Source organism: Salmo trutta, chromosome 28 (assembly GCF_901001165.1).
Source record: "Salmo trutta chromosome 28, fSalTru1.1, whole genome shotgun sequence".
NCBI lineage: Eukaryota > Metazoa > Chordata > Actinopteri > Salmoniformes > Salmonidae > Salmo > Salmo trutta.
In genome coordinates, this window is record NC_042984.1 from 35,808,948 (window position 1) to 35,835,900 (window position 26,953).

The following is a 26,953-nucleotide window of genomic DNA, read 5'->3' on the forward strand; positions in this document are numbered from 1 at the left end:
ACTTAAAAAGAAAAAAAAGTGAATGGGGATAGAGGACCGTCTGTTATTTTGTGTCTTTGGCCCCGCACCATTGGCTATTCAGGCGAGTTGATGAACTCCTCCAAAAGTTTATTAAGGGGAAGGAAACAATACAAACCAAAGGCTTCAAGCGAACAGGCTGACAGTTTATAAACTAGCTTCCATTGAGCCTCAAAGGCAGATGCATGAATACCTTTGAATGGGCTCCCTCAAACTGACACAATCGAGCTAGACAACAGCCATGTTGAAAAAGGAGGGGTTTTACTCTTCGGTGCTGCTGCGGTGCCGATTGGTATTTCCATGCATTAATGTACATCTGCAGTGGGAAGGCTCCAATCTGGGGGTTGGTTGGTTGGTTGGTCTGGTCGAGTCAAAGCGTTGGTTTTTGCTGATCTTTTTGCTTGTGTTTGAAGTAAAGCCTTGTGTTCCGCACGCCCACTCTGGACAGCAGGTGTCACGACACTGAGAGAAATATGCTAATCGCAATGAAAAAGAGAGTGAGGGAGAGAAACGTTTTACTTATGCTCCCTCGCTTTTTCACGGTATGAACCGGAGCATTTCTCATCCACATGCAGGTTGAATGGGTGATAAGTGGCTTTTAGCGATGATGGTATTCCTTTCAGCCGAAACAACTTTGTTCTCAGTCCAAGCAGTAGTTCCTGCTTGCCAGATCAGTCAGCGAGTGTGTTGGTTCGCTTTGGGTTCAGTCGTTGAACATAATTGCAAAGAAACCACTTCTCTTGAAATGTTAAATGATGTTTACCAGCGAGAACCTTGCTGAGCAGTGACAGTAGAATCAACAACCTGAGGAAACACTGCTCTTACGAAATGCACCAACTAAAGTTTCTAAACCCTCTCCACCCCAGACTAGAACCTAATTGGGGACTATGATTTGTGAGTGTATCCAGCCCAGACCCAATGCTCCCTAAGTGGGCACCACCCGGGAGAGGTGACCCTGGACAGCCTGGGGGGTGTCTGAATGCACTGCGGACACAGCCTATAGCAGCCATCCCTAGCAGGTGTCACAATTAGCAACACAATGCCCTGTGGTCATTGGGCGTCTGTTCAACCAAGCCGTGTAAGGCGGGCTGGAACTTGGGGGACAACACAAGGGGGTACATGTGGAGCAGGGAGAAGACTAGTGCCTGATTACCCTCTGAAGCAGCTATTAGAGGGGATGACGTCTCAGCAAACAAAAGTGGAGAAGAAATATCAATACTTTGTTAGTTTTCCAAACAGAGCCCCCTTGGTTACACTCCGCTCTCGCACATTTCTCAATCACTTGTGGTTTATATTGGCTGTCAGTGTTATGAACATATTGGCAGTGAATTGGAAGTTATCTTTGTGTACTCTGAAAATGTCTTTATTAGGCTACAGTCTGGCTTACTGGGCAACCCCCTGTCTGTTTGTTTTATGAAGAGATATTGCCATAGTCATGTGGAGAGCTGACAGTACTGTGTTGTTGGGTGTTGAAGCCTGGGGACAGCCTTGTTAGTGGCTGGGTTTGAGTCAGTTTCTGTTCAAACTGATCATTTGTATTTTTTTAAGAGGCCTCTCTTTTCACTACCACAAGAGTGCTCTCTTTGAATCCTTGGGATCACTCGCAAAAAGGGGTTATTTAAAAAAGATGAGTACTTCCTAGTGTGTTTTATAAGCAGTTTTTTAAGAGTGGGCAAATGTTGCATTAAAAACAATTAGAGTATTACTCAATGTGATTGATATGTTTGGTGCCGCTCTCTAGTAATATAAACATAGTGTACTTAGGGTTGATGGTGTCAAACCCCTTTAAATACCCATATACGTGAAAAATATATTCTGTGTATATTATCTGGATTGTCAATATTTATTTGAAGATACTTGTGAGCACTTGCGTTAATATATTTCCCTCTTGTGCTGTTTTGTGTGATTCTACATCTCAGCGGAGGAGCGTGGGTTGATCAGATAGGAGTGGAAACAGGCGTCTCAAATTAAAAGCTTTTATTTGACCGTAAACCTGTCCCTTAAAACCTGCTGCTTGCTTATGGAGTAGATCACTTGCTTTACTAGACAGTCATAAAAGGACGATGAAACTAAGGTAACCAACACCTGTCTGTATTCTAGGATATCCAAAGATTGCCACAACAGACACTAACCAATAGGCATATTACATTTTGCTTGTGGCTCATTTTAAGTGAATTTGAACATTTTTAGAGATGATTGTTTTAAGCAATAAGGCACAAGAGGCACTATGTAATGAATATACTCACAGGTAAATGGCATTGTTTGGCCTGAGGCAAAGTGGTGGGACAGTCAACCCATTTACATTGGACTATATTCATTACATCGCACGGACTCGTGTGCCTTATTGCAGTTTTAAAAAGGTTGCCAACATATTCAAATAACAATGAATGAAATATCTTCATTAAAAACGTTATTTTGATACAATTTTCATAAAATGACATTCTTCCACTAGAAGATATAATCCGGACAAACATCTGGTCGTTAGTTATTTTGGTCATGTTGCTACAGACGCTCTAGTCGTTAATTATTTTTGCATAGCTGCTTTGAAAAAGGATTGGTCGCCCGTACTAAAAAACTTTGTTGCTATACAGGCTGACTAAAGTTCTTGTCATTTGCTAGCTAGCTAGTCAACTTCAGGTAACTCAGTCGCGTCAAACATTGCACCAGGAATGACAATACACTAGCTGCCTTTTTGTTTATTTGAGCTTTTTTTGGCATTTACTTGGATAAAAATAATAATGATGTTGATGTGAAATTTCGCCCAGTCTCGTCTGGACAACGTTCGTTCTCTACGGTACAGGGGAGATCGCATTTCAAGAGTGAAACGCCTTCCGAGGTCGGACAGGCAGACAGCGTGGCTTATGTTAACTCCTGTTGTACCAAACTAAATACTAGGCTAGAAGCAAGGGGAAATGTGCGAGTTGAGATAAATACAAGAGAGGCTTTGGACAGCAACGTGGACATGATGATATTCTTATGGAGACGCAGTGATAATTCAGATGGAACTTCTAGCAGGCATAGGCGTGCCAGTGTCGGTGAATACAGCATGGCTTGGAGCGCTGCTCGTCTAATCAGCATCTAGGATCCAAACAACTAGTTTTAATAATGTTCCTGAGAGCCCTGACTACTTCACAAAATGGGTTGACACTAACATATTTAGTGGCAAAGCTTAATTCTGTTGGCTGGGTTCACAGGTCTCTGTGGTACTGACTTATCCTGGCCTTGAGGCTACAGCCAGGTCCATCCTCTGTCCATTAATTAACACCCCACCTAACTCTTCCTCATCTTCACTTTTCTCCACCGTAACTGTATGCAAGGCAGCAGTGAACTGAGATGAGGTTTTCTATAACCTAAGAAAATTGCCTCCTTGAAATATTTATTGGGCTTACTTTTATGGATTCAATTGATAAGTCCCTCCCTTTTCATTCATGGCCTAATACAATGTTAACCATTTTATGAAGGACAAAAATTTCAAGCAATTTTATGATTCAGTATTACTTCACAATGTTCACCTATTTATATAAAAAAGTTGCTCGCAGCGAATGTGTGTGCTTGATTAGTGAGTAGCTAGTCAAATGTCTACATTCCATTCTGTCCAAGAAGTATGTTTAAAATGAACCACAATCCTTTTGGGCTAATTCCACGACAATGGGGGCATGACATATATAATTAAGTACACAGGCATTTGGCCAGTGTCACAGCACTGATTAGTAGTTAACACCATGGTCCAATAGTTGAAAAATCACCATTAGCCTACGCCACTTACGGCCATAAAATCTCCCATTTTCTGCTCCTTAGCAGCTTCACCCCGGAATCTCTGCCCTTGCTTTATTTATATGTGTGTTTTGCCCTCACACAAAGACAATAAACATGTTCCCAGAGTGTTGCAAATCAGAAATTTGCTCCGATTTTTTCCCCCACCAACCTGAATAGTGAATGCGGTGGCCAGTATGTGAACAGCAGTAGGGCAGGCCAGCTGCAGGAGAGGGGTAGGGAGGGAGGGAGAGAGTGAGGCTGTTCTCCCCCAGCTTCAAACAGGGTGCTTGTCTTACAGTTTTAACTAATGGGCTTACTTATGCATCCACTGGCACTCTCCCGTCATGCTGATTCCCCCCCCCCACACACCCCCCCCCACACACCTAACACCAAACGATTCCCCCCTCCTAACACCAAACTCAATTTTTCCATCTAAAATCCACAATATGCTGTTGACATTTTAGAGAATTCATTATATCATGGTTTGTCTGCCAAAACGGAGTAGTTTTCTTTCTTGCGATTCCCACAAGTCATTGTGTGTTCATTTTTATTCATCGTTTATTTACACATTTTTCTGCGATTGAATTTGAGCCGCCTAAGTGATAGACAAGTTTCTCGTTCCTGTTTTAGACTAAATTTGACCAATGTTTCACCAAGTGGATATCAGATCTGCTTGAAAAGGACAGCTGCCACACTGTTGATTTTTTATCTTGGTTTTAAAAGGATGCACTCCCAACAGAAAGGCACCAGATCAAGCTCTCAGCTATCTCCCCCTCTCACATAAACACATGGGTTGCATTTCAAAGCACCTTTTAACTGTAATCTTTAAATAGACTCAACAAGTCGAAATCACTTATTTTGTTTGCAGGGGGAGGAAACCCTCTTCTATGATTATTAATCTGCTTTTATTCAAAATAAGATTATTCTTTGCTCTTATAAAACTTTTGGCATTTTCTTTTTTAAGCCCCGAGCTGTCCACTAAGGGCTTGCATTTGTATATCTCTAATATAGCTTTGTCTTGAGTATTATATTTCCACCCCGTCATAATCTAACTCTGTGGTTATATTGACAGTCAGCATTTTGTTATTTATAAGGCCGTTTTCTATCAGTAAATGAGACATATGCACGCCACAGCTGGGGGAGAGAGAGCAGATAAAGACTTTGCATTTAATAACCGCTGGTTTGCTAAGACGTAATGCCTTGATAAGGCGAACATATTTGTGAGGGCTAGATTGAGTTCAATACCACTTCTATACGGCATCTACTGAGAGGACAGAGCCGGGCTGCGCTGTGTCCTAGCCTATACAGTGTTTTGTATGTGTGTGTGTGTGTGTGTGTGTGTGTGAGATGATATCCATGATATAATGAATTCTCTGAAATGTTAACAGCATATTGTGGATTTTGGATGGAAAAACTTTGTTTGGTGTTAGGATGGGGGACTCATTTGGTGTTAGGAGTGTGTGTGTGTGAATTTTAAGCTATGCATGAATATTCGTTCGAAACTACTGAATTAGTCTACTTGGCAAAAATAGAAAAAAACACGAACATTTTGAAAATACTGTATATTCAAGAAAACCTTACAACCTATGCCAGCATTCACTGTATGTTTTGATGTAACTATACATTTTTGTGTTTTTTTACTAAATTATGGCCATTGTGTTGCAGTCACTGTGGGATGATGGCTTATTTATTGGATATTGAATGAGTTAGATGAATACAGCTTTGTAGGCTACTCTGTTTGGAGTGTCTGTGGTTTTTATTCATGGTCCTACTCTCTGCTTCAGTTTAGTTTAGCCTATTTTTTGGCCGCTTGGATTTGAGGGTGTTTGTTGGGGGATCAGATTCCGATGCCAATTGGCAGAGTTTGCCAGCTTCCCTTTTGTGGCTCTTTCATAATTTTATTACTTTCACTTTGACCTCAATTAGCGAGGTCTTTATATCAGGAAATGAAAGAGCACCGTCGGGTACAGAGGAGGGAGATCTGTTGAAAATGGACACCTGCTCTTCAAACGCCAAGCAGCCTTCCTAATTCTGGCAGGTCAAATTAGCACTCTTTCCAGTTTCTGTTGACAAAGTTAGCTCAGCACTTCCTTTCAAAATGGGTGGTCATTGTTCACAGTTTCAATAGCAAATGAAAATGATTCAGTTGGAATGGGGCATTTTTCTTCAATGAAAGTGTGAGTGGTTACACAGCTGTACATGTCAGGATGACAGAGATAAGATGTGTTGCAAACCACAGTACTCCCATAAGTCTCTAGTACTATTATAATCAAATACAGTACATCTATCGAAGCCCTACATGTTGTCGTTAAATTACTAGCTCCCTCTTTTGTCTCCCATACTTTGTTTCAAATTAAATTAGCCATATAGAGATGCATCACACATTGGGCAACACATAAATCTTCCAGCTGCCAAATTCCCACCCCCACATCAATATACCAGGCCTACGTTCCTGCAGCTCTCCTCCACCACCCTACCCCACCTGCCCTCCAACCCACTTGGTGCAGTCCATGCTCTTTCCCAACCTTTTAATGGTTTAATATGCAGTCAGCACTTAGGTGTGCTGTTCGGCTAAGGAGAGTCAATATGTCAGCGTTTATTGATGCCCCACGGAGCTCCGGTGGGTTGTCAGGCTCTCTTTTCAGGGCCAAGCGGCCCCCTGAGGTGCTGCCTCTATTGGGCCTGAAAGGACTGGGAGGCCCTGAGTCCCTCACACAGACGCGGCGGACACCATTTTTTTCTTTAAGGGGTCTGCTTCAGGCACATGACAAGACCCCTAAACGACCATTACTCATCATCTCTCCTTCGTTACTTTTTGTTTTCATTTTAAAAAGAAAGAATAGGGGCCTAATTGTTTCTTGTGGAAGCAAGAGATTAAGGAACCGTCCTCCGTCCTTTCCTTCCCTTGTTCACTTGCTTCTTGCTATTTTCTTCTTCTTCTTCTTAGTATTACCGCAACCATACAAATGTGAATCAAAAGAGAGAACTTTGAGAATTAACATTATTATTACATGAATGAATTTGGTGCAATGACCACTAAGTTAATTTATATGTCATAGCAAGTGAATCCTCCTGATCCCCCCCTATCCATCCTCTCTTGCATCCCATCCAATCCACTGTGGTGTTCTGTAGACAGTGAGTACAGTGAACTTAAGATCTCTTGCAGGGGGGGGGGGGGGGGGTGCACAGGTTTGGATAAATCTAGCCCCAAGGCCTGAGAGACTGTGGAGAAACAGATGCATGTCAGAGATAGCACAGCATAATGGCCTGTTTGTACAGTGTTTTTTCTCTCTCTCTCTTTAAACTATCAGACAAAGAGAAGGGTTGCACAATGGCAACAAAATGCACACACGCATAAGGATAAACTTGTTCAGGAAATAGACAACGACAATACACAGTTATTCTTGAGGAAGTAATCAAATAAAAAAAAAACTTTGTAGACAGTGACGCATGGCGTGGAGTTATTCCGTTAGCTGAAACTGGTCAATGCTTGTGTAAAACTGAAAGCAGGCCTTGATTGTAAATATACTGGAACTAATATGATTTTCAGAATGACCCATAATGAGTGCATGTTGCTCTCTCCAGAGCTCTGTCGCTCTTTGTCCCTCTGTCTTGGTCGACGTCCGGGACGAACAAACTCATGTCAACAGTCAACAAACCATGGATGTTTCACCAATGTTTACGTTTACTTTACATTAGATGTGTCTCTTGTGGGAACAAACATGCACACTTGATGTAAAGTCCATGAAAGTAATTAAGGTGATAAATGCAGAGAAGTTTATTTACAAGGTATTTACATCATGTTGACAACACGCTCATGATACACTGCTAAGAATACCCACACAACTGTCAATAATAATAATAAAATTGTCTCAGTGACATTTGAGGGTGATTGAAACATATTATAAGCTGGCGTGTAGGGGAATACAATATGACGGCATGATATGCTGTGTGTAAAAAATGTATTCTGTAGTATTACAACTAGGGCTGTCAAAGTTAACATTTTAATTGTAGTTCACTTTTGGAATGTTTCACACCGTCATTTTTTCTCTCGCATTTAATAACATGCATTTCCAGTCTGAGTTTCCACACGGACCCTTTTGAGCGCATCACACAAAGCGCTCAGTGCTGTCGGTCTCTACAGCTAGCAGCTTCTGTGGTGCTGAAATGTGGTGCTGAAATCAACCACTATGCGCTCAGCTTTGAGCAACAAAGTTGAAGGAAAACTTCGAACCTTAAACACTTTCCCATGCGTTTCTTTAGATAACAGCAAAAACTTAATTTACACAGAAGTATACTAGGCAGTTATGCTAACGTTAGCTAGCTAGCTAACCAAACGAGAATGGCTGAATGCCTCAAAATTCAACACAATGATTTTAATCAGAACAGAACTTCCATTACATTCCATTAAGCTACTGTTTTGGTTGTTGTTCTTCCTCAGGTCAAAAGATTAAAGCAAATGATCCCAATTCTAGTACGGTAGCAGCTTGTGACTATTTCACGTTGAACATTGATAAGAAGTAGCTTAGGCTAGATCTAATGGCTGTATGACATTTTACATTGACTTTTATATCAGACCTGGCTGTTATTGTCTTAGAATACAATAAAATGTTATTATTGTCTTAGAATACAGTTCATTTTTCATTTTTATAATCAAAATATATTAAACCAACAAACCAATGGAATTAGTTGAAAATAAAAACATCTTTAATTAGGATCAAATTTGAAATGTTTTTTTTTAAATTGCAATTAATCATAGTTACCTACAGAAAACCAATGCCATTGACTTGATTAACATTTGTTTTATTGTTTGACAGCCCTATTGATAACTATGTATTATATGTAATAGTTCATTTACTTTACATGGGTAACTGTACGCTATCTTTCTAGACAATGTGTCAATGGCGTTTGCGTCACTGAGACTAAAAGAAAGACAGTCATGTTCTGTATCCCTTTGGACTTCACAAACCAGAAGCTAAGTGTTCATCTAGAAATAGCGAAATACAGTATGGTCTGCGGTGAAGCAAAGCGCTAGCTGGCTCCTCACACTACTTCCTAACAGGCAGCAGTATCTCCAATTGATTGCTCTTATCACAACAATAGATCCCATTGGGAAACACCAGCCTCCAATATAGCTAATTAACAGGCTTATTTAATTAGAGTCAAATGAGAGAATTTAGCTAATGTTCATTTTGATTCCTGTTTCAGATTGATTCCTCAATTAGAGGGAAGGTTGCAAATGTATTTTTTTGTGCAAACATATGGCATTGGAGAATGCCGTGGACCCTGGAGGGGTGTACACACTCCCAGATACTTAATTAGCCTCTAATTTGGTGATAAACGCAGAGCCTCCCTGACATTTTATCACTCTCCCCAGAACTTTCTCATGGAATTACAGCTATCGTTATTTAATCATCCAAATGTCCCAGATCACTTCAACAATGGAGAACTGCCTTTAATTTCGACCCTAAGTGTTAATGAGAGTTGTTTCTGTGTGTGCATGTGCATGTGTGTATAACGAATGTAGAATGTGATATTTATGTGCTATACACTGCCTTTAGAAAGTATTCACACCCCTTGACTTTTTCCACATTTTGTTGCGTTACAGCCTGAATTTAAAATGGATTAAAAATAAATTGTGTGTCACTGGCCTACACATAATACTTCATAATGCCAAAGTGGAATTATGTTTTTCGACATTTTTACAAATTCATTAAAAATGACAAGCTGAAATGTCTTGAGTCAATAAGTATTCAACCCCTTTGTTATGGCAAGTCTAAATAAGTACAAATGTGTACAAAGTCACGCAATAAGCTGCATGGACTCACTCTATGTTGAACAATAGTGTTTAACATGATTTTTTAATGACTACCTCTTCTCTGTACCCCACACATGCAATTATTTGTATGGTCCCTAAGTCAAACAGTAAATTTCAAACACAGATTCAACCACAAAGTCCAGGGAGGTTTTCCAAGGGTATCTATTGGTAGTAGGGTAAAAAAAAAAGTAAAAGCAGACATTGAATATGCCTTTGAACATGGTGAAGTTATCAATTACACTTTGGATGGTGTATCAATACACCCAGTCACTACAAAGATACAGGCGTCCTTCCGAACTCAGTTGCTGGAGAGGAAAGAAACCGCCCAGGGATTTCCAGGCTGGTCACTAGGAACAGACGCTGATTTCAGAAGTTTGAAAAGGTCCTGAGGACGTTGATATATGCCATCCTCGGGGCTCACCAAAAACAATGGCCCTGCTCTGGGCTCAAACTCAGATTGCTCAGAGCCAGAGAGTGCTACTTAGACCACTGCACCATGGCAATTCATAATTGTCTAGCAAGCAGGGAGAGTACTTGAGGATACTAAATGGAAACAGTGCATTCTTTTTATTTTAATTTAAAAACAAATTATGCTTTCCCCAAACCACAGCCCTAACCTTAACCACTTGAAATTAATACCTAAACTTAACCCTTTGAGTTGTTTCTGTTTTAACCCTGTAATCACGCGGAATGAACCCTGTAACCACGCAGAATTAATGGGTAAAAAATCGGCATTCATCCAATTATGTCAAATCGCAGTGAAACTATGAGATCAGTTTGGGATTTCACCATGAGGCCAATGGTGACTCTAAAACAGTAACATATTTTAATGGCTGTGATAGGAGAAAACTGAGAATGGATCAACAACATTGTAATTACTCTACAATACTAACCTAAATGACATAGTGAAAAGAAGGAAGCCTGTACCGAATACAAATATTCCAAAACATGCATCCTGTTTGCAATAAGGCACTAAAAACTGCAAAAAATATTTTCAAGCATGGTGGTGGCTGTATCATGTTATGGGTATGCTTGTCATAGGCAAGGACTACACTCCTAGAAAAAAAGGTGTTATCTAGAACCTAAAAGGGTTCCCAAAGGATAACCCTTTGAAGAACCCTTTTTTGGTTCTAGGTAAAACCCTATTGGGTTCTATGTAGAATCCTTTCCCAGAGGGTTCTACACGGAACCCAAAATAATTCTACCTGGAACTAAAAAGGGTTCTACCTGGAACCCCCCAAAAAACATTTTGGAATCCTTTTTCTAAGTGTAGGGAGTTTGTTCGGATAAAAATAAACAGAATAAAGCTAAACACAGGCAAAATCATAGCGGGAAATCTGGTTCAGTCTGCTTTCCAACAGACACTGGGAGACAAATTCACCTTTCAGCAGGACACAAGCCCAAATATACACTGAAGTTGCTTACCAAGACAACATTGAATATTCCTGAGTGGCCTAGTTACAGTTTTGACTTAAATCGGCATGAACATCTATTACAAGACTTGAAAATGGCTGTCTAGCAATGATCAGCAAACAAGATGACAGAGCTTGAAGAATTTGATAAAGAATAATGTGCAAATATTGTATAATCCAGGTGTGCAATGCTCTTAGACTTACCCAGAAAGAGTCACAGCTGTAATCGCTGCCAAAGGTGATTCTAACATGTATTGACTCAGGGGTGTGAATACTTATGTAAATTAGATATTTCTGTATTTCATTTTCAATAAATTTGCAAACATTTCTAAAAGCCTGTTTTCACGTTCTCATTATGGGGTATTGTGTGTAGATGGGTGAGGGAAAAATCTATTTAATACATTTTGAATTCAGGCTGTAATACAACAAAATGTGGAATAAGTCAAGGGGTATGAATACTTTCTGAAGGCACTATATGTATCCCATTCAAAAGGCAAAATTGTCACCATTATAATCAGCCCTAGCACTGTCTGTAACCGACTGGCTCTTCTTAGTGAAACCAAAATACTGAGGAAGGCAGCATGTCTTTTATTTATGCCGTGGCACATTCGCCCGTTGTCCCCCTGTATTGGGGGTGGGGGGATCTGCTCGTCTGCCTCGCCATGGTCCTATTTGCGTGATAAGACCTAGCATGCCAATCATGGGATCTGGCGGAGACAAAGATGAGGTCCAGGTTGAGCCTCTCTATCGGCCAGCAGCGTCTGCTTCATTACCATAATCTCCCTTTCCATTATCGGCAGAGAGGCCCTGACCTTCCAGTTCCAGTGGGCTGCTGTCAAACTTTATTTAGTTTCATTCGGCGGTCGTTGTTCGCCACGGTCATGTGATACTGGGCGTACAGTGGCGTTAAGGTTGTTATCGTCAGATCAGAACACAACGTGGAGATGTGGTGGTGGAACACCTTGCCAGCCTCTTCGTTGCATGTTTAGATTCGTCGCCTCAGCTTCTGTTTAGTCAAACACACAATAACATAGAAAAATAAATTGGAGAGACAGAGAGAGAGAGAGAGAGAAGTGGGGGTCTTATGTGGTTTAAGGTGATTCCAAACATGAAGAAGATCGGTCTCTGACATCGGGCCAAATCCAAAGATAACCATGTGGGATGACAGAGAGAGAGAGAGAGAGGGAGAGAGGGAGGGGGCAGAGGGGGACACAGAGAGAGAGGGACACAGAGAGAAGGGGGAAGAGAGAGAGAGAGAGTGAGAAAAGGAGAGAGAGAGGGAGGGAAATAGAGAGGGTGAGAGAGCGACATAGAGGGAGAGCGAGAGAGTAAACAAAGTGATGCAAAGAGAGGATGGATACTGTGCCATTTCGCCCCTCCCCCATCCTCCCTAAATCATGCAGAAGAGAACAAATAAATTCCATGCCGTCTGTGGAACGAAAGGCTGCGGCCACCAGCCACCCGAGCACTCCAAGGTGACTCTGGAAAGTGATCTGCTGGCCCACTGCACCAGCCTCAAATGTTGTCATGGCGAGTTAACGGCAAATCGCTTTGCACCAACAACCCCAAAACAACAACAAAGGGATATACAATGTATGTATAGATCTTTACTTGAAAATCTATGGACCACTTAAAAAAAAAAAAAATCTTTATGTGAAGAGAAATTGGCACTAGGAATTTATTTAATTAATGCGGCCTCATGTCCTGCGGCCACATGTAATCTGTTGAGAATTGTCAAGCGTGAGCTTTTGGGGCTGTGTAGGGGGTGTGAGGATGGGGGAGAGACAAAAAGACATCCACCGTGAGACTCCTCCAGTGGCCTGTAATGAGAGTCTCCATCTAATCCCATAATTCCTTGTTTAATTAAACCACCGAGCCTGCCCAGAGTCCAAACCAGGTTGATGAGCCCTTTATTTTTTGTGTGTTTGGTTATTTTTCTTGTGGAGCTTCACTTCACTTCACTTCATAGGAATACAGTCACATGGACAAACAAATGCATAGAATGAATGTGCATCCACCCACAGACTCCTATGACTAATCCCCAGAGTTGCTTGCATCACTCCTGTCCTATGTGTCTTGATGACCGTTGTATTCAGAGTAAGACTACTATATTTACAAGTGTCAAGTGTCATTACCTATGTATTTTGAAGCCTTTAAATGCATACCAGTGTTGTTTTTCTCGCAGGGTTGAAGTTTATTAGTGCTCTTGGCGTTTGAGCTATAAGAGTTGCATGCCACACCCAGGTTCTGCACGTCTCAATTGTCCCCCCAGGGCTTTCATCAGAACACTAGAAAGGAGCAGACAGGAGGCACAGGCTGACACATTATTACTATACAGCCCTGCTAACCCTCTCAAGTACCTCAACGCTTCTCATCATATCTGCCGCTCGAAAACCTCCCAGGTTTCACATGGTACACACACACACACACACACACGCACGCATGCACGCACGCACGCACTCGCACACACGCAGACGCACACGCACACACATGCACGTGCGCACGCGCACACACACACACGTACTCGCACACGCACACACAGACACACACACACAAATGCATACACACAAATACACACGCACAAACAAATACATGCATACTCACCCACCCGTATGCCCAACCATCCATCCATCCATCCACCCACACGCACAAACACACACATTCATCATCTGAGGATTCTGAATGAGTTTAGAATCAGTGACAGTGACTCAAATGTAGAATCACAGCTGTCATTCTGAGATCCGTATAGAAATATCGCCCAGAATCACCCTGCCAGTTTGAGTCCACATTTGACTGTTGTCACTTCCTGTTATCAGAGAGGTCTGATTTGAGCGCCCGTCACAGTTCCTCCATAGCCATCCTTTCCTGTAGCACAGGAATTGTGTTACACTTGATGATTTGAAATGCAACGTATCCACATGTGTGGTTGAGTTCTGTTTTTAAATTGGTAAATAAATCAAATGTTGAAACATTATTCTGGGCAGCCACCGCCCTGCGTTGCTGAGGCCATCAAAAAGCAGAGAAAAGAGAAAGGAGTCTGCCATAAGGGAGAAGGCATGTCTGTCAGACCCGGACCCCAACCAGACCCTGCCCAGACCCAGACCAAGACCCAGTCCTGGTAGGCTGGAAGGTTGTGGAGGCAAACAGGGTCAGAGGCACGGTACTAAAGCGTATCAGCGCTGAGAGGGACGCAAGGAGGAAGCAGGGACACTGACCTCCCTCATCTATCCCACTCTCCCCTCCCTCCCTCCTCTCTCTCGTTCTCTCCATCCCCTCTCCCCACCACTGCAGAGCCAGCATTGCTACCAGTCAACTCCCCCCATAATCGCCTGGCCACTGATGCGACAGCCTGGGACCTGCACCCCTCTCATCCCCCTCCCCTCTACCCCTCCTCCTCTATCTCCCCTCCTCCCCGGGCAGGCTCTGCTTCTCATCTCCCCTCTCCTATCCTATCCTCCTCTTTCCCCCTCTCCTTCCTCCATCCCTAGCTCCATGCATATCTATGAGAGCAGCAAGAGGCGGCTGTGCAGCCATCCCTAATGTGGAATGGCTTAAATGCAGGGAGAAGCAATGGGGAGGATTAGGGCCCTGTGTCTGGAGAGCTGAGCCTCTTCAGGCGGCCGGGGGTGTGGAGGGCCATTTGGAGAAGGATCAGCTCTCATGCACACTCACTGCCCCCAAACACTGTCAATAAATATATATAGCCTTAAACACCCAGGGAAATGAGAAAGAGGGACCCTCGTCGACCCCGTCTGCTGTCCGCAAGGGCTGGGCGACGGACAGACCTGACTGTCAATGTGTACTCAAGTGTACACTGTGTCCACTTCGAACATGAGTGTTTTTGATACAGTTAAAAAAATGCATTATTATTATTATGGTTTGGTAGTAGCACAGTGTGTTGAGTAGTGTGTCGACATTCAACGTCCAACTGGCCAACCTGAATGAATGTGTTTGGTGAAATAGCCTACATTTCATTTCAAACAGCCTGTTCGTCACAAATATGTCACAAACAAGGGACTGTATGGAACCTCTCCACTGTGAAGTCACATGTTGTCCCTGGTGTACATACATACGGCCACAGAGATCCTATTAAATGATGTATGTAATTCTATGTATACGGCATCACATTACCAGTAGCCACTTGCTCTATTTGCACCCCGATTTACACATTTCATTAGAAACAATGGCGTCGCATCTTCGCAGTTTATCCTTTGCATGCTCTACCCCATGAACCATAATTAAAACCGATGGCTGTACTTACCCGATAATCTGTCACTGTGGTTATTTTAAAACACCAGCATGGGTATATTATATATTCTGTGGCACTGATTTCATTCAATCCCCGCCACACAATAATATATTGGCAATATTTACACACTGCCAGTTTGTTGTCGCGTTGCGCCCCAGGCCATGGTGGAAGAATAGTGCTACACGGATCGCCAAGGTGGTCTGGAGAGATTAGCGCCCCCCTCCAATCTGAGCTACCCGCCCCAGGGCATTCTGTGTACTGATGCCGGATTGTGTTGACAGAAAAGGCTCTCATATAAATAACCACACAGTGAAGAAAATACAGTCGTATTCCCTTTAGAGGAGCCATAGGAGGGCATGTCACTGGAGGACACAGCCATCCTCCCTGTGTATCAACCACTTGCCTCCCTCGGTGAACAACATCTCTCCATGGTTGTTACTAACACGTCTTTCTTGCACTCAAACCCACGCTTGTCTTTTTAACCGCTAGCCCTGGTTTTGCAGATAGCGGCTCGTTTAAAGAAGGTTTTACTTGGAAGGACTGTGATATGTGGTTGTTTTACCCGCTTAAGTTGAAGGCATTGACATTGCTCTGGATAAGAGAGTCTGCTAAATGACTAAAATGTCAACTTGAAACTGTAGAAAACTGCTATTTTAAGGAACGTTTTAATTGTCTTTTGAAGGTTTTACTTGATTGTGATAGGTGGTTGTTATACATACCTGAACGCCCTGATTGCAAGTCTGTCTCGATAAGCTTGTCTGCTAAATGACCTAAATGTCAATTTGAATGTAATATTTCGGTAGACATATATATATATATATATATATATATATATATATATATATATATATATATATATAGTACTTGAAATTCATATATGGTGATTCTCAAACTATGTACATTTGAATACATTTTTGCCATTGTAAGTTGGCGTAATGCTTTCACAACCAGGTTTGCTTCGTTGTATGACATAGGATGGGCAATGATGTAAACGGGGCATTGTATACTATGACATGACAAAGGTAATTTGGGCATTTGATTGCTATGACCAGTCATGCATGTCAACAATCTGCATCATCATAGCCAAGAACCAAGAATGTACAGCCGAATAAAGATATCACACAGTCAAATGCATTTTCAATGGAGTGGTACTGCCATAAATGTGTTATAAGCAACGTAAAAATAATTTAGACTGCTGAACTGCATTTCACTTCAACAGTATGGTACGGTGTCCATCAGCCGACTGAATTACACAAGAAGACCAACTGTCTGTCTCTGTCCCCGATGCAGGTAGCCGTATGGACGAAGGCTCAGATGTGGAGTCGGAGCCGGACCTTCCCCTGAAGAGGAAACAGAGGCGCAGTCGCACCACTTTCACGGCCGAACAGCTGGAGGAGCTGGAGAAGGCCTTTGAGAGGACACACTATCCCGACATCTACACCAGAGAAGAGCTGGCCCAGAGGACCAAGCTCACAGAGGCCCGTGTACAGGTAGGACATGCTGTAGATGCATGCACACACACCAACACGTCCGGGTAGTGTGTCCTCTCAAAAGCCTTCTCCAGCTCCTCCAGTTGCTCACGAAGCACGCGCACGCACGCACGCACACACACACACACACACACACACACACACACACACACACACACACACACGCGCGCACACATTCAACACACCTCTATACTAGTACTAATCACAAGCTCAGAAGTCCCACATGTGGTACTTTCTTGTCTGAGATTCTATGGGTCAAGAAGAACAGAAGAGCGTGTCAGAGCCAGCACCTACTCCTCAACACTTGAGAGAGAGAGAGCACAGCGGGGATGACGATACCCTATAGGATTAGTCCTCTCTGTAGGGAGTGAGTATGGTTTTCAGTGTGAGAGTCAGCCACAAGGGGAGATGTCTGAGAGCACAACACAATGTCATCAGATCTACTGTAATGCAGGGGTATGGAATGCAAAATAGCTGTGCTTGTGCCAATTTTATTTGGGAATGTTTCATCATTGTGGCCTTCCTTCCAAATTCTTTAATTGGGTTGGGGGTGGGCTGTAAAATTAATAGAACATTTATTCAATTTCAATTTGGGAAACAGTTTGCTTTTCATATGTCTTGGAACTAAAGCTCACAATGTAGCTAATTTGATATTACTGTATGACTAGCCTGTGGAGTGGGCCTATGCACCATGCTAAATGCTGAATGTTTATGGAGGGTTTAAGGTTTTTAGTAGTCAATGGTGTTTTTATAGTGTTTTTTGGCTTTCTTTGGCACCCAGTTGTTGTTGATGAGTGTTATTGCTGGATTTTTTTGGCACAGACAATTTTTTTGTAGGGTATTTCTTTTTGGGGGGGGGGGGGGGGGCGGGGGGCTGCTTCCCGTGGATATCCACAATAGCAGCTATGCCCTTCTCAGTAGAGGGGGGATTCTCAGCCAGGATTGCCACCGCTTTTGGCATTTTCTGGCACCATCCTCGTTCTTCCTGCACGTCCACATATTTTCAAGCCTATTGTTTTCGCACACCATTTCATATTTATCAAATGCGTCCAATTTTTTTATTCCGACATACGTAAAGGGTCTCGTAAGACTTCAGCTGTTCCAAGCCGGCCAGAGAGCAGTTCTTTCTTCGCACTTAAGTAAAGTTTTGACACCTCCTCTGTTCTCTATAAGTTCCTTTTTCCTTCTCTAAGTAACACTGAAGGGAAAATACAGTGGAGTTATAGCAACAGCTGTTGGGTCCGAGTGAGGAGGGGGCTTGTTGGAGACAAGTTGGGGTTGCATTCCTGATGGATTTCTCACTCCTTATACTCTTGGCTGGGATCGTTTCTTCCCACCACTTTCAAGCCCACCGCTCCTTGTAAAATTCACTGCATATTAGAGAGGATCTCTCACCCTCTCTCGGGAGCCCCTAGTCCACCACCAGAAACATGAATCAATCAAGGGCTTGTTTTAAGAAAAAAAAGAAGAAGAAGAATAAGAAGAGGAGGAAAAAGAATGGACCAGGAGTGTCTTTCCTTTAGCCGTGAGTTCTGTCCTCACTCTCTTCTCACCCCTCCCTGCAGCCAGTGTTTCACTTCAAGACCTCCAGTCTACTGCGGCACGACAAGATAGTCTTTGTCTCTGACCATCCAATGTGAACAATCGTAAACAATGCATGTTTTTAGACACCTCATTCCCATTGGACATGGTAGCACTCCTCTGTGCTGCAGTTGGATATAAGCAGTGTTGGGTAGGCTACTTTCTAAATGTAATATGTTACAGTCCAAAATGTTTATTAGTAATGTAACTTCTGGATTACCCAAATTCAGTAACTAATCTGATTACTTTCAGTTACTTTTGGATTACTTTCCCCTTAAGAGGCATTAGAAGAAAACAAAATGGATCCATCAAATGCATTTGGTGTGTCATCATAGTGGTCTCTGACTTGTGGTCAGACTCGCTCAGGTGGAACAAACTTAAACTTTTTTCGATGCTGATTTGAATGTCATTGAGAAAACATCCCATACATACCCCACAAGACATGCCACAAGAGGTCTCTTCACAGTCCCCAAGTCCAAAACGAATTCACAGCAACGCACAATATTATACAGAGCTATGATTGCATGGAACTCCCATCTCCAATTACTCAAGCAGAATGCAAAATTACATTTAAAAAATGGATAAAACAACATCTCATGGCACAATGGGGACTGAAATGACACACACAAACCCACGCACAGACATACAAACTATATCCCACTCTAACACACACAATCTACACATACATTATTAGTTACGTTAGTTATATTGTTTGTATATTGTTGTATTTAAAATTAGTGTGACTGTCCTTGTCTATCAGTGTATCAGTGTCAGTGCTGGAGAAAGTACCCAATTGTCATACTTGGAGTAAAAGCAAAGATACCTTAATAGAAAATGACCCAGTAAAATACTACTTGAGTAAAAGTCTAAAAGTATTTTGTTTTAAATGTACTATATTAACAAAACTAAATGTAATTGCTAAAATATACTTACATATCAAAAGTAAAAGTAAACGTATAAATCATTTCAAATTCCTTATAATAAGCAAACCAGACGACACCATTTTAATTATTTTATTTTATTTACGGGTAGCCAGGGGCACACTCCAACACTCAGACATCTATTACAAACGAAACGTGTGTTTAGTGAGTCTGCCAGATCAGGGGCAGTAGGGATGACCAGGTATGTTATCTTGATAATTGCATGAATTGGACCATTTTCCTGTCCTGCTAAGCATTCAAAATGTAACAAGTACATTTTGGTGTCAGGGAAAATGTATGGAGTAAAAAGTACATCATTTTCATTAGGAATGTAGTAAAGTAAAAGTAAAAGTTGTCAAAAATATAAATAGTGAAGTAAAGTACAGATACCCCAAAAAACGACTAAAGTAGTACTTTAAAGTATTTTTTACTTAAGTACTTTACACCACTGATTAGTGTTTTGTTACTTGTCGTGCTGCTTCAACAAAAGCTAACGGCGATCCGAATAAACCAATAAGCACCACAAGATTTTGCCCACCATTTGTGGCTGAAATGACAAATAGACTGTAGCCTAGATGAAATGTTGGAGTATTTAGCTACCTCAACATGTGATCAGTTCAGTTCAGCTGTTTTACTAGTTTTATTTTTCTGTACAAATTGTTAATTATTGTTTGTGACTGTGTTTTAGCCGCTATTGACAGACCAACCTCCCTGTTAAAACTATTCAAGAGATTAAAATACAACAGTCTGGTGATAGTCTGGTGAACTTTAGTAAACCTTCGTTGGTAGTCTGCAACAAGAGATCTCAATGTTAACTCTTCTTGCACTGAACATTCCACATTCAATCCATTTAAAATAGTAGTGCAACCACACTTTTACATGTCTTTAAAATTGCATTGGAGACAAAACTGGAAGCCATCTATAACTGACAGACAGAATGCAGTTTCTGCACTGATCAAAATCAAAACGGATGCGCTGATCTATCGTCTCTGGTCTATCATCATCAATGCATCCACTCTTATTTATAGAGTTTATCTTGTGATCTGGACAAAACAACTTTTATTATGACGTGATCCTCTCTGGACTTCCGTACGGAACGGCGTTCGGTGTCATATTTCTCCTGTCTCAAAAGCAAACATCATTGGGACAGTGGGATTGGTCAGCCACGGATCATGTGATGTGGTTGTTGTTGGCAGTCCATATCAGAGGCTCTGTTTAGCTTTCAGCCATGTTAGTAGGTCAGCTCAATGTCCCATTCTCTTAGCACAACCCCCACGGGGGAATTAGGCCATTATACATATTTATAGCTCACTGACTGATTCAAGTAAAAACATGACTAAAAGGGACATTTTTTTTTTTTTGTCAATAATGCGGCTAAATTATGTCATGTGAAAGCCTGAGGTATCTGAATTGTGGCAGTAATTTCGTTAGGCGACTTTCCTTATAATCTAATTCTGGGAGGCTTTGAAAAAAGCTCAAAAAGGTCAGTCCAAATTAAATTTTTGAAAAGGTCAATGAAAAAAATGTCCAGGACACGAAAAGAACATAAAAAACATGGTGTGCTTGTGTAATGCTCACACCAGTTATTGTGGACAAATGTAGTTTACAGTTTGGCCAATGGACAAAGTAATTCCAAAGATTGACAAATTGTTCCTTTGTCAGATGTCTTATTGTGAGGATGGATGGAGGGATGGATGGATGGGTGGGTTTATGGATGGATGTGGGAGGCTGGGTGGATGGATGGATGGATGAGGGGTGAGACACAAATGTCATATTTCTAAGTCCTGTCCACATTGAGCTGAAGTCAATTATTGGTATACCCAGGACAAAGTCTTCCACGTTTCTGTACTCTTTTCCATCACCCTTGAATATACAACTGACCATGCAAGAGGCATCAGTCAACTACTGACTGGACCCCAAGTTAAAACACATCTCTGCCAAATATAACAGCATACTCGCCTTCCAGGGTGGGTTCTTTACAGTAACAAAGGGCTTTCAGTCCTCCATCCACAACAGACTGAAGAAGAAGGTCCCACCTGAGTTAGTACTTTACTGTATGTCTTAGAAACTAATTGGATGTACAAATTGGGATCCCACTTCTGACACCAAATGTGCCAATTAGAATTAGTGCTCATTCAAAGTAAAGCGGTTCATGGGAGACGATTAACGGGACCAGAAGCTGAGCTCCATTGACTCCCAGTCATGACTCGGTGCGTGTTAAAAATGGCTCCTTTCAGGGCGCCACTGAGAGGGGCTGTTATGAAGGAATCCGACACCTGGTGCTTCTGGGGTAATTGTTTTTACATTAGCCCTCGACAGTGCCAGAGACAGGGCAGACAGGGGCCTAGGGGGCCTAGAGTCAGGTACCCGGGGAGCCAAAGGAGAGGGTAGACAAAGGTGGCCTGAGCCTCTTAGCTTGTGCAGCACACCATGGCCTGATTTTTGACCTGGCTGGTGCAGCTGTTGCCTGCCTGCCTGACATGGTATCCAGATGTCTGGGAGAGGGTGAGAAACAGGGCTGCTGTGGTGTGTGTGTGTATGGGGGGGCTTCTATGAGAGAGGAGGAGTCTTCAGCGTCAACAGATTTCTCATTTCATGTGGTTCTCATAGAGAGAGACATACACAGAGAGAGAGAAACAGCCCATCTGTCTTCATAAGCCACCACCACTCCATAATTACATCAAACCAACTCCCCATAGCTTATCCCTTTCCACACATACGCACACACACGCACATGCACACGCACGCACACACACACACACACACACACACACACACACACACACACACACACACACACACACACACACACAAATACCTTTACAGCCTCTGTTTGACAAATGAACGACACTGATATGTATCTAGCCCAACGATAGGGATGAGTACAACCAGATCTTTAGGACTGAGCCATGGCTACCTGTCTTACTTAAAACATGTTCCATTGCTGACAACATAACCACACTCTCCAAACCACAGACAGTGATAAAGAACATGATTCCCAGTCACACAGCAAATGTATGTTTTCTGTCAATGGGAGTGACAGGTTTGTGAGGCTGGAGCGGTGGCTGTTAACAGGGGACTGTTAACATTGTCATATCCTTCCACGTTACACCTCCATGTAATATGTGTTAGCCTAACTCATACTTCACTCCATTACTTATTAATTCGATACATAAATACATCAAATCAACAATACACAGTGTCAAAGTATATCATAATACCTTGATACCACGATACCTTGACTCGCTTAGATCACCTCGGCAGTGGAGCTGGCTGGAAACGGAGCTCTAGGCCTGAAGCCTTGTAGCCTTGTAGTGCAACTTGCCCTGCTGCTACCATTCAGAGTCAAAGCTGCTCCTCCAAGTCATTTGTTTTGTGCGCCACAAAAGAACAAATGGGATTTGTGTCGACGGTGGAGTTGGAAGCAGTGGCAGTGTACCCGCGCTGGTGTTCAAACAGAGGGGTTTATTATTAGAGTTGAAATGAATTTCTTTCAGTCTCTCTTTACTCCTGATACTTATCGGCCTAATCCGCCCCTCCACTCTCCGATTCACACTCCCAGCTACTTTAATTAGCATAGCGCCAACCCGGCTAGCAGACGGAGAGATCGAACAAGGGGGGAGAGAGATACAGGGAGAGAGAGAGAGGAGAGAGAGAGAGAGAGAGAGAGAGAGAGAGAGAGAGAGAGACTGACTATGATCAGTCTGGGGCTAACTGGGAGAATCCTCTCTCTTGGTCTTTTGTTCTGATCTGTGACCATCGTTGCCAGGTTACTGGTGTCACTCCTTCTGTTGTAGAGTGGTGTCTCATTAAACCCTATGGAATCCAGCGAACTCTGGACTATACTTTTCTAACAAGATAATTTAGAATGGGAATACCCTACAAAAATGGGACGAGTTCCATGAATAGGAAGAACATGAGCATCTTCGTGACCGTGTGTGTTTGTGTGTGTCTGCATGTGTGTGTTTGTGTGTGTCTGCATGTGTGTGTTTGTGTGTGTCTACATGTGTATCTGAGTATATGTGTGTGTGTGTGTGTGTGTGTGTGCGCGCGCGCGTGAGTGCGTGCGTGTATGAGTTTGTGTATGTGTGTGTATGTCTGCATATGTGTGTGTGTTCATGTGTGTCTGCATGTGTGTGTATGTCTGCATATGTGTGTGTGTTCATGTGTGTCTGCATGTGTGTGTGAGGATATATGTGTGTGTATGTCTGCATATGTGTGTGTGTTCATGTGTGTCTGCATGTGTGTGTGAGGATATATGTGTGTGTATGTCTGCATATGTGTGTGTGTTCATGTGTGTCTGCATGTGTGTGTGAGGATATATGTGTGTGCCCTGGTTCATGTGGACCATCTGTGGGCAGTAAAACAGCATATCTCTGTCTTTCCATCTCCAGTGGAAAAAGAGAGAGAGAGAGAGGCCCCGCGGCCCTCTATCAGGGCTTGACCTCTGGATGCCTATGTCATGTAACCTCAGCCCTATACTCTCTAAAACCCCTCCGCTCTCTCGCCCTCACCCTGCCACCTAGAGCAACAGAGAGAGAGCGACAGAGAGAGAGCGACAGAGAGAGAGCGACAGAGAGAGAGCTAAAGAGAGAGAGCGACAGAGAGACAGAGAGATAGAGAAGAGGCTACTGCAAAAGAGAGAGAAAAGATTGATGTTGGGCTTTTTCATGCCTCTTAGTCGCTGTTATGTTGGACTTTTTGGCTGTGAAATTCAATCACGTTATCCAGGTTTTACTCGTCATCGTGCCCGTCTCCAAGTCATTCCCCCCGCCAGCCAGCCCAACAGTAATCCCAGACGATATCTCCCCAACTGGAGAAGATACGCATGCACGCACACAGGCACGCACTCACACAGGCAGGTATACATACACACACACAAAAATAGAACAGAATGGTTTTTAGCTCTGTTGTGAGCTAAGCTAGGTAATTTACTACAGTCTTTATTTAGGGGAGGAGCTGGGGAGTATGAGAGAGAGAGAGAGAGAGAATCCTTCCAAGGTGACATTGCAGTCAGATTCCAGAGCAGAGTATCAAGTCCTTGGTGGTGCTCAGAGCAAGCCTCTTAGGAAATCCACTGAGCCCTGCAGCCGCACTCACACAGAGCAGACTTACTGTAAACACACACACAGTGAAAAATCTAAATAAAACCTACAATGTGACTGGTATGTTAAATGCAATGAGCTTTCAGTAATGATTGTATTCATAAGGAGTGGACGTAAAACCTGTCGTGAATATCTTACGCAGTTGTATGTATGAGATTCAGTTGTCATGAATCTTTTGTACACCGTTTGTACACCGTTGGCGGTGATTCTGAAGTGAAGCAGAGAAAAGGCTGCTAAGTTTGTGAATTGAAAGTGTCTTAGCTCACTCCTCTCACTCTTAGCACCTAGGGCAAACACTGCCTCGTGTAATTATTAGAGTCTACCCTTCCAAAATAGAACTCCAAATGATATTCTCCACTTGAAAGGCATGTTTTTCATTTGCACAAATGTAAAACTGCAAATGTAGTCGGTGAGGAGAGGAAGAAAGTGGGTAGCCCGGGGCAAAGTATAGGTGGTGTGTGTGTGTACTTTCACTCACTTTTATTCTCATATTGTGTGTGTGTGCGCATGTGCGTGTGAGCGTGTAAGTGCGAACACGTGTGTGTGTGTGTGTGTGTGTGTCTGTGCCTAATCGTGCGTGTTCGGGTGTGGTGTGTAGGCTATCCATCTGCGTGTAGGCCCGTACTTGTACAAGGTTTCTCTCTTTTATTTGCCACGATTAATTAAGACCCGGCAATTAGCGTCCTGTGGAGTTGAAAGATGGGTAATTTGTGCCTATAGCCACGCACCGCTCTTTCATTTACCAATCTGCTTAATCTGGGCCTATGGGAGTGGAGAGGGAGGCTGACAATACAAGAGGGACAGGAGGGCTGAGGGAGCTATAGCTGGGGGAGTGGGTGAGGCCGAAGTCCTGCTGAGTCTGGGGGGGTTAGCACCTGGAATATCAGTTTGGGCCTATCACTTTTGCATAAACTGTAGGATTAAATTAAGATGAAACTTTTTGTCGAGAAGAAGTAATTTATTGATGTCTATGGGAGAATGGTGTGTAAATGTAGAGTTTGACACACTTCTCTGAAGTTAAGATTCTCTCACAGTAATGTTATTCAGCAATAACGCAAGAGAAGCATCTGTGTTTCAGACCTTAACTGGCCAAGCCATATGGACGCGTGTGTGTGTGTGTGTGTGTGTGTGTGTGTGTGTGTGAGCAGTGGAGCACAAATGTGCATCCCTGTCCTAGGCCATCCATCCATCCATGCGAGCCAGCTGAAAGGTAGCGTTGCTGGGGCTGAGAGAGAGCCTGTTTAAAAAGGCCTCTTTGTGGCCCATTCAAGCCAAGCCTCCATTGTATCCTTCTTTCAACGGCCCTCTCAATGGGCCGGGCCCATTTGGGAGACAACAGGAGATTAACTGCACAGACAGTGTATTAAGTGCTGATGAATCGGCCCCAAGAGCTATAGATCAATGACACAGGCCTACAGTCTCCTACCGCATATGTAGAAACATACATACAGATTTAGGATCTTAATTTGATCCCCCTGTTGCAGGATAACTTTCCTGCAATGCAGGACGTTTAAAACTTGTAGTGTATTTGAGGTTTAAAAAGGCTCCTGAAGTTTGTAATTTTCACTTGATTTTCCCTTAAGAAAGATGGATCAACCCCTATAAAAATGTCAAAGAGTTATAATCCACAAAATAATTCAAATTTCCTGTTGGTGCAGGATTATTTTCCTTCTGTAGCAAACTGGCTCAAATTAAGATCCTACATCTGTACACAAGCCCAGAGCCTTTAACTGGTTGTTTAAACACACATAGGTGGGTTAGGGAGGGGAAAGATCCCTTACTGCCCATTTTTGATGCATGACAAGATTCATGTTCACCTTGAGTGTCTGACCTGTGTTTGTCTTGATGGCTGCAGTTTGAGACAGCGTTGACTAGATGCTCAAAGACACATACAATGCTTGTTTATCAGGAACAACTTCCTAATACTGAGTTGCACCTCCCCCTTTTGCCCTCAGAACAGCCTCAATTCATCAGGCATGGACTCAAAGGCGTTCCACAGGGATGCTAGCCCATGTTTACTCCAATGCTTCCCACAGTTGTGTCAAGTTGGCTGGATGTCCTTTGGGTGGTGGATCATACTTGATACACACAGGAAACTGTGCAGGGTAAAAAACCCAGCAGCGTTGCAGTTCTTGACACAAACCAGTGCACCTGGCACCTACTACCATACCCCATTCAAAGGCACTTAAATCTTTTGTCTTGCCCATACACCCTCTGAATAGCACACATACACAATCCATGTCTTAATTGTCTCAAGGCTTAAAAATCCTTCTTTAACCTGTCTCCTCCCCTTCATCTACACTTGATTGAACTGGATTTAACAAGTGACATCAATAAGGGATCATAGGTTTCACCTGGATTTACCTGGTCAGTCTGTCATGGAAAGCGAGTTCTTAATGTTTTGTACACTTAGTGTATAATGCCAGCAAAACCTTAAGCCCAAACCTATTTCCTATTTTCACATCAAATTCATCTCATTTTTTCTTTGTCCCAAATGGCACCCTATCGCCTTTAGTGTCCACAGATCTCTGTTCAAAGATAGTGTACGACTTTGACCAGAGCCCGTAGATCTCTGTTTAAAGGTAGTGCACTACTTTGACCAGG

The 26,953-nt window shown here is 42.7% G+C and overlaps 1 protein-coding gene across 2 annotated transcripts in view; it reads left to right on the forward strand.

Annotated features, from left to right (window-relative positions):
* Positions 1-26,953, forward strand: part of LOC115166120 (paired box protein Pax-7) — a 62,333-nt gene that overhangs the window by 12,426 nt on the left and 22,954 nt on the right. For both annotated transcript variants that reach the window (XM_029719831.1, XM_029719830.1), the window contains exon 6: positions 16,544-16,743. In XM_029719831.1, coding sequence (XP_029575691.1) covers positions 16,544-16,743 — 200 coding nt within the window. The remainder of the gene's footprint in view (positions 1-16,543; positions 16,744-26,953) is intronic.